The sequence below is a fragment of the Hippocampus guttulatus genome, chromosome 4 (assembly GCF_054856545.1).
Source record: "Hippocampus guttulatus isolate MCC_2025c chromosome 4, RoL_Hgut_1.0, whole genome shotgun sequence".
Lineage (NCBI taxonomy): Eukaryota > Metazoa > Chordata > Actinopteri > Syngnathiformes > Syngnathidae > Hippocampus > Hippocampus guttulatus.
The window spans coordinates 17942816-17951339 of record NC_141264.1 but is presented as its reverse complement, the minus strand read 5'-3'; the positions used below and the strand labels follow the sequence as shown (position 1 = coordinate 17951339).

At 41.2% G+C, this 8524-nt stretch overlaps 1 protein-coding gene across 3 annotated transcripts; it reads left to right on the top strand.

Annotated features, from left to right (window-relative positions):
• The first annotated feature begins 1948 nt into the window (after positions 1-1948).
• tph1a (tryptophan hydroxylase 1 (tryptophan 5-monooxygenase) a) lies at positions 1949-8033 on the top strand. Of its 3 annotated transcripts, XM_086108310.1 has the most exons (12): positions 2319-2456; positions 2917-3093; positions 3994-4125; positions 4325-4478; positions 4563-4663; positions 4741-4808; positions 4892-5088; positions 5155-5290; positions 5360-5486; positions 5573-5668; positions 6657-6790; positions 6877-8033. In XM_086108310.1, the coding sequence occupies exons 2-12, from the start codon at positions 3010-3012 to the stop codon at positions 7049-7051; spliced, it is 1404 nt and encodes a 467-aa protein (XP_085964436.1). In that variant the 5' UTR covers positions 2319-2456; positions 2917-3009; the 3' UTR covers positions 7052-8033. The 3 variants fall into 3 exon arrangements, with proteins under 3 accessions (XP_085964435.1, XP_085964434.1, XP_085964436.1); XM_086108309.1 differs by lacking the exon at positions 2917-3093 and having other exon boundaries at positions 1949-2456; XM_086108308.1 differs by lacking the exon at positions 2917-3093 and having other exon boundaries at positions 1951-2456; positions 4295-4478.
• The last annotated feature ends 491 nt before the right edge of the window (positions 8034-8524 follow it).

Sequence of the window (8524 nt, the reverse complement as noted above, 5' to 3'; positions counted from 1 at the left end):
CATGGTGGTTTCCGAAACATGAATTAAGTTCAGACTAACATAGTGGCGCTGATAGAAATTTAAATCTCTGCTGGAATCTTCTAACTGGTGAATGATTGAGCTTTCCAATGTCTAGTCACCTGTAGTGAGATTTCAATTTGTAATGCATGTGTTGGGCAGCGCCTTAAGCGTGATTAGCCATCCAAATCTCCTGTAGCTTGATGTTCAGACACAAGAGTAAATCCTCCCTGATTAAAGTGAACATAACTGGGACAGACTCCCTCTCAGACACGTCTGTGATACAACATCCCAGAGGAGAAAGTCATTCTAATCTGTCGTTTGTAATGATCCTTAAAAACATCATCAAGTTTTGTCATATGCCGGGGTAGCCTTGACGCTGGGGTTATGTGGCTCATGAGGCAGCTTCATTACCGCAAGTCACTTGTGTGTCGTAAATGAGATGCGTGAATGTATGAAGTACTCTCTCATTATGTGACGGTGGAGAAGCACAAGAGGCTGATCAGGAAGTAAAGAATCAATACCGGGGTCTTGTTTTCAAACTGGCTCATAAATTGGCTGCACACGTGTATTAGGCACAAATGTTCCGAGCATCCTAGTCCACAAAGACAAATTTATTCATACACCGCTGATTGAATTCTGTTCTATCCTTGAAGTTCGCCACCTCATTCATTAGCTGCAGTCTGGGCCTTATAGCAAATGTCAGTCGGTGTCAGGTTAACACAAACAAGAGCACATCATTAAAAGGAACACACGGGATCACAAAGACGCACAAATAAATGACGCCTGCTCCTTGTCAAAATGGGTGATCAGAAGCTTGGCCACATGATGTCGGAAAGTGTGTTTTTAAACAGATCCGGATCCCGCTTGATCCTGCCCAGACAACCGCACTTCAGTGTTTGTGCGTCATTTGGGAAGGCTTGTTCTCGAAATAATCTTACTGTGGTTATTGTTTATATGTTCCGGTTGTCCTGAGAATTCAGGGAATTATCATAAAAATTATTATTATTATTTTAATTTTTTTTTTCCTAAAACCATTCACAACTCAACCTATTATGTAATGAGTTTGCTTTCTTATTGTTAAATATGATAAGAACTGCTTGGAGTCGTACAGAGTCAAAAATGTTCACATTGCTTTTTCTTTAAACTGTACATAATAATAATTCTACATTTGCTTACTGCGGTTTTTTTTTTTTTTTTTTTAAGTGCAGACAATGAATATCCTGTTTGTGTCCATCTATGAGCAGAGACTCCCTGTTTATGTGGAATACTGATTTCCTATGTGTTCATGTTAAGTCGGGTTTGTTTTACATCCTCTCTCCTTAGCCCCTGTGTTCCCTCAAGAGCATTTAAAACACACATCTGTACGTTCTCACGTTATTGTGGACCGCTGCCCCCCCCCCCCACCCCGTGCCACCCTTTTGCATTGAACAATCAAGCGTCATATCTGCAATAAGTGCTGATCTGGGTTCAGCTTCTGACGGGAGGAAGTTGGCCTCACCGCTTCCTCTATTGTGTAAACCACTTGCCCTTGTCACGGGTGTCACAGGCCAGGACCACCTGAGCCAGGCAGCATGTGCATCAGCCACATGTACCACCACACCACACATCGCAGGAACGGCCCACCACAGCCGTCATCTCCTCTTGCTCATCTACAGTCGGTGAGAGTGGCTGTGTTGTTTTAAGTAATTTGTAAGTCTTGCACTCATTTTAATTGCCCCTTTTCACTGATTGCCTTGATCTTATTAAGAGAAAGCAAAACATGTAGATTGTAGATGTCATGTGCTCCCAAACATGGAGCTGCTTACAAGGCAGAGCTGTGGATTTTAAAAGGGGGTGGGGTGGGGGGGGGGGGGGGTTAATATTGGGCACAATGAAGGCAGGTGGTCCGCACTCCTAAATCCTCTTAAACCTTGACCTCCTCTCAGACTAAACTACAGGAATGAACGACAACACGAAGGTTTTCGAGCATCAATGTCTTCGCGTTTGATCGCAACATGATTTTTTTCCATGTGCATTGTGAATGACTTCTCAACCGTAAAAAAATAAAATAAAAATTTGTTTGCCAAAACCAGGCACTGTGATTGTTCTCAAACCTTTCTCTAAAAAAAAAAAAATTCAATCAAAGAGGGCACTTTTTTCCCACCCAAATTACGTAAGTGATGCTGCTCTTTTTTTATTTGCTGCTGTCCCTGAGATTATTGCCCCCCTAAGCCCCCTCCTCATTCTCTCCGTGGTTAAATAGCAAAGCGTGCTTGCTTTCTCAGGGTTACACATCCTACTTTACATAGAGGGGGTTACGCAGATAATCCACCTGCAACGACTGAATAAATAAAGTAGAGGTGGATAAAACCGAGCTGCACTTTGAAATGTACTCCAACAGGATCGAGGGACCTCGAAGGGGGAGATCGTTTGACTCCATGAATAATGCCTATGAAGAGAAACTACTCAACAATGAGGTAAGATGAGAATTTTCATTCTTTTGACCAGAAGAGCAACGGTACTTTGTGATGTGGAGACAGGGCATGGTCATGAGCATTTTAGATATTTTAGCTTAGTTTTTTTTTCTCTTTCAGTCTCTTATCTGAATGGAAAACACACAAAAGGAGGGCGACTCCGAGTGGAGGCAAAACACCTGCAATTTATGACAATAACAGCAACATCCATTCAAATATTGCACACCAGAATTTTGAATGTTGCTTTGACATATTTTTATCGCCTATATAAATACTTTTCATCGGAAATACGTGTTTTTCATTCAGCTTGCAAAATCAATAGTGATATACAATGTCAATAAATATTGATGCATTTCTGAAAAGTTAGTGGGATACAATGACACACTAGGTGGGAAAGTGCATGCTGTCCGTTCGGAAATGAGCCCACGAGGGGTTAACAATAGGCTTTCCCTTCATCTAAAAGCGATTGCTGCAAGGCGATTTGAGGAAACAGAGACAAGTTCATCTTGGTTAAACTGAGACGCAAAGAGGTGACCCGAGGCAACCTCATCCAGTCATGTTTTCAGGGGCTCTACAGACATGGATCCACCGAAACATACTCACCCGGGTGGTCTGTGCTACGCTTGAAAGGCAAAATGTGGTAGGCAGCAACTCAATTTTGTCGGAAAATGTGTACATAAATGGAGGAAAAAATATTTCAACAGCACACTTTTTTTATTTTAGCGTACCGGTACTCCAAAAGCTGCGTTTGAAGAAGTTTATTTCTTTTTAAATTATTTTATTTTATTTTTGTATGCCAGTATGTTAGAGGTTACCTGAGCAGGATTATAATGAATTTTCCCATGGCGTTAGCATAAGTGAGTCAACGTGAGGTTACTGTCCTCGGTTCTGAAATGGGAGTCTCGTGACGTTAATCTCTGCGTGTGTGCTCACTGCACACCTTCTCTGTGTCTGTCTGAGGCGTTGACATACTTACCGCGTTCTTATCTGCCTGCATGTGAACACTTGCGCGTGGGTTTTCTTCACCGATGGAAACAAATAACGGGTCAGCGCACGTGGTCGTGCACGGCCCCAAGATATTCCTGATTTTGGGATGGATGAATGCTTTCAAAGTGATGGTGTGCCTAACATCGGCTATGTGACTCATTCTTGTGTTATGGTTCTTCGGCACATGGAGAGGCATATTTGATTCGAGCGATTGAAGAACACGTTTTTATTTCGCAAGCACAATTATAAGGATAATACAGATATTTTCAACCAAAGAGGTGATGGCAGTTCCCATTTGCAATGAGTTGAAGAACTGATTCATCAGATTTGCTTTTATATGCAAATTATGCAACTAACTTTCAAGTGTGCTAAAAACCATGGCAAATATATGGTGCCTTTTTTTTTTTACTTCCTGATCAGCTTCAAAATCCTGATCATGTGGCTCGACACGGTCAGGTGACGTTATAGCAAGAAAAGTTGCTCATTCCTCTGTGTCTCAAATTGGATATCTTTCATGATCTTTCAGTGTAACAATCAAAATGACTGTTTCCAGATAAACAAATCAACCTTCACAAAAATCGAAGAAAGCACAGAGAAGAATACACCAGAGAAAGGCAGAGCAACAATTATCTTTTCCCTCAAGAATGAAGTGGGAGGACTTGTGAAGGCACTCAAACTCTTCCAAGTATGGACACGTTTTCATATTCATACATCCTATTCAAAATCCGCACCATATAGTACCTTGGTACAGTAGTTTGTATGTAGTGGAGTCATATTTTCATTTAGTTGATAGCCACATTTCCGCAGTTTAACAGTAAGGCAAATTTCACTGTGGTTCTTATAATGGGTTGCAGGAAAATCACGTCAACCTTGTGCACATTGAGTCCAGGAAATCGAAACGGCGCAACTCAGAGTTTGAAATCTTTGTGGACTGCGACAGCAACCACGAGCAACTCAATGAAATCATCCAGCTGCTGCGGAAGCACGTGAGCCTGGTGGACATGGAGCCTCCAGATAATTCCTGTGTACAGGACGAAGGTATGTAGAGTTACGTACAGATTTTAGGACACCACGTGAGGCAGGTTGCCAATCACTCTCTAATCAACACAAGTGCCTTCCCAGATATGCATAAGGTACCATGGTTCCCGAAGAAAATATCTGACTTGGACAAGTGTGCTAATCGTGTCCTGATGTATGGTTCTGATTTGGATGCTGACCATCCGGTACGTTGGACCAAGTTCCTCTGGTTACACTCTTGCACTTTTCACTACATGTCATTTGTTTTATTCGACTCCTTCAGGGTTTCAAGGACAATGTGTACCGCAGAAGAAGAAAGTATTTTGCAGATCTTGCGATGGCCTACAAACAGTAAGCTTTTAAGGCTCATTTTGGAATTAGGTGAATGTTTTTCTCATAATTGACGGGAGGTGGGGGGGATTTGTTTTCCGCAGCGGTGAGCCGATTCCCCGCATTGAGTTCACAGAGGAGGAAGTGAAGACCTGGGGTCTTGTGTACAGAGAGCTCAACAAGTTGTACCCCAGCCACGCTTGTAGGGAATACTTAAAAAACCTGCCACTGCTGTCCAAATACTGTGAATGTCGAGAAGACAACATTCCCCAACTGGAGGATGTCTCTCGCTTCCTCAGGGGTGAGTTTCATTGCAAGTATGTCGTCGTGTTGGTTTCAAAATCATAAAAATATTTGCCTTCTCCAGAACGTACCGGGTTTACCATCAGGCCCGTGGCTGGCTACTTGTCCCCTCGTGACTTCCTGGCTGGCTTGGCCTTCCGTGTTTTCCACTGCACCCAGTACGTGCGACACAGCTCTGACCCCTTATACACCCCTGAGCCGTGAGTATTACACAGCACGCAAATGTGATGAAGAAAGCAGGCATTCATGAAAAACTGGTCATTATCCAGGGACACGTGTCACGAGCTGCTGGGTCATGTCCCCCTACTGGCTGAACCCAGTTTTGCACAATTTTCCCAGGAGATCGGCCTGGCCTCATTGGGAACCTCGGATGATTCTATTCAGAAACTGGCCACAGTGAGTGCCATTGCTAAAGCCTGCAATTCAATCAATGCTTCCATGTTGTATTTTTATGGAATTTTTTTTGGTCTTTTTTGTTTCAGTGTTATTTTTTCACAGTGGAATTTGGCCTATGCAAACAGGAAGGACAGCTGAGAGCGTATGGGGCTGGCCTGCTATCTTCCATCAGTGAGCTGAAGGTAAAAATTAAATGTTTAACGGGAACCCCCAACAAGACCAAACAATTTTATTTATTTATTTTGCTGTAACTTGAATTCAAATTGTTATGAAGTTAAAAGTTGCTTGATTATCTAAAGCATTTTAACTACAAAAATGATGAACCTGCATTTTTACTGAAAAGATGGTGTGCCAAAAGATATATTCCAAATTCCAACCACGGGTTTTCCTTTCCTTCCAAATTCACATGGCCGTCAAATTAACCTTTGTTTTCATGGAGACTGACATGGAGCAAAGGCTGCTTTGGAGCGCACTTTCGTAACCTGCATTGCTCTGCTCTTCTTCTACGCTGTTCTACGCTGCCCCTTTTCTACACTGACTGATTCGTGAACGCCAATAGCATGGCAGTATGTTCAGTAAAGTCCCTCTCCCACCTGACGCTGGCTGCTAATTGGTTGTTTACAAAGATTCACAGGTGAATGACAGACTCAGTATTTTCGTTTCCGCTCCCAACAGACAAACGCGTGGATGATTTCAAATTAATTGCAGGCCTGTCCAAATTCGCCACAGTTTAGCGGTCCACAGAGGCAAGATGAGGAGGAGCCTGCAAAGGGTCTTTCGGAGGACCCAGCTAAAGTAATTCCCATGGAGTCTAATGCACATTGCCCGCCTTCTCTGCAATACCTTCATACACTCCTAGTAGGATTCTTCTAGGATCCTCCGCAGTGATGTCGTTGACGTCTTTAAATCAGTCTCCTTGATAACCTTGTGCTCGGGAAAGAGGAAATAAATTACATGCAGCCAGGTTGGTTGAGTCGGTAAAGTGCTCAGGCTCTGCAATGTTCTTCTCAGCCAGCGTATCTTTGGTTCGCTATGATATCACTTTACTTTAAATAAGACAGTCTTAATAAGATTTTACAAGGTAGATTAAAACATCTTTGCCTCTGAACCCCAGCGATCAGATATAATCAAATGTTTGCCATTGCAAAAGTGTCTTTTTCTGTTTTGCAGCATGCACTTTCCGGAAAATCAAGGATCATGCCATTTGACCCCAAAGTTACATCCAAACAAGAATGCATCATTACAACCTTTCAAGATGTTTACTTTGTGTCAGACAGCTTTGAGGAGGCCAAAGTCAAGATGAGGTAAACATGATCTACCCGCGATTCTTCATCCAAATTTCAGATTATGACGACATATGCGGAAAATTACATTATCTTATTTCTTTCAGGGAGTTTGCGAAGACCATTAAGCGTCCCTTCACAGTACGGTACAACCCCTACACCCAGAGTGTGGATGTGCTTAAAGACACACCCAGCATCAATAGCGTTGTGGAGGAACTCCGACACGAGCTCGACATTGTGGGCGACGCTCTGAACCGCCTCAATAAGCAGCTCGGAATCTGAAATTTCAATACCCGCTTGCAGACCGTTTGTGTTGTACCCCCAAGCACTGCTCTAGACATGCTGCTTGCGTATCACTGTTTTCATTACAATGAATGTGCACAAATTTTGGCAAAAACACCCTGTTGTCCTTCTCGCGTACAAAGACATTCATGCTATGACACCAGTGAATTGCGCAAATCAAAAGAGCACTGTTTTCATCCATTTGGCTTCTACCCTGCAACCTGTCTGTTTGCACCTGTACCAGAAATTCCCCTGAATTTAAGTCAGCCATGTTGTCCAACCTGCTGTTGTACATGATCTTGTGATGGGGTTTTTTTCAGTATCCAATTAATCTCCATCGCACCAGTGATTAAATATAAATTGTACCTTTATATTATTATTGTGTATGTATTGTTTCTTTTTCTGTAATGTTGAGGGAAATTATACAAGCAATGTAATGCAAATATGTTGGTGGTCTATGCTGACAGATTTAGCCCATGCACCCCGTCTAGTCATAGAAACCTTTTAAAAAGTAGATATAATTAGAGCCCTCCTGAATTATAACAAAAAATATTTTTGTACAAAACAATTTCTATACATAATTAATGGTGTAGGTTATGTATGCAAATATATTAAAATTATATGTATAGTGTCAAAAATGTGTTTGACTTCTTTGCCTCAACTGGGTAAAAATGGTTATAATTTGGATTGCAGTATGTATATGCATATTTGTAGTCATTTGTTGGATGATATTTAAAAAAAACGGAATCACCTTTTGGAATTCTAGTTCAAGGACATAGGATTGGTAACAAAAAAATCATGTACAAACTGTATAAAGCACTGCCTACGTTGGAAATACAGCACAGTGTCAGTGCGTAAGTCAGTGGTTCTCAACCTTTTGTGGATGATGTACCACCTAACCAGCACAATGCATTTTTGGATGAAAAAAAAAAGACTTAAAAAGATTGCAGTGGTATTTGATTTATTAAACTTTGGAACTCCATTTGTTGTCGTATCTCTAGAACTATTTGGAAATGAAAAGATATAACCGAAAAACGAAAGAAAGAAGTCACTTAATTATAAATAAAGATTTGTGCACGTAAAAATAATTATCAACATAAAGTGTCCTCCTTTGGGATTACAGTAAAGATGTGTTCTTAATTTTGAATAAAAACAGATCTCCTGAAAAATGTCTAAAAATATGTATGAATAATAAGGATGACTGACAATCTGACCAGCTGTCAATACTGAACATTGCATTGTAGGTCTGAACGGAGTGCTTTTGGATTTAGAGACATTTTAAAAACATTATTGAAACATTTGTGTTTCAATAAGGATCTTTGTCATTTTTCGTGGCAAGGCGGCAACTGCTGTGATCAATATCTTTTTTTTTTTTGGATTTTTTTTTTTTGCACGGATGCTACTTTTTCTATAGATTTTAAAATACAAAGTACTCACTGACTTGCCTTCAAGTGACACATTTGAGAACGACTG

Bases quoted from the DNA above. Each gene is read 5' to 3' on its own strand.
- tph1a (XM_086108308.1), top strand. From the start codon at position 2,367: ATGTACTCCAACAGGATCGAGGGACCTCGAAGGGGGAGATCGTTTGAC. The intron at 5,291-5,359 runs GTGAGTATTACA...GTCATTATCCAG, and splicing joins CCCTTATACACCCCTGAGCC to GGACACGTGTCACGAGCTGC. The intron at 6,791-6,876 runs GTAAACATGATC...TATTTCTTTCAG, and splicing joins GAGGCCAAAGTCAAGATGAG to GGAGTTTGCGAAGACCATTA.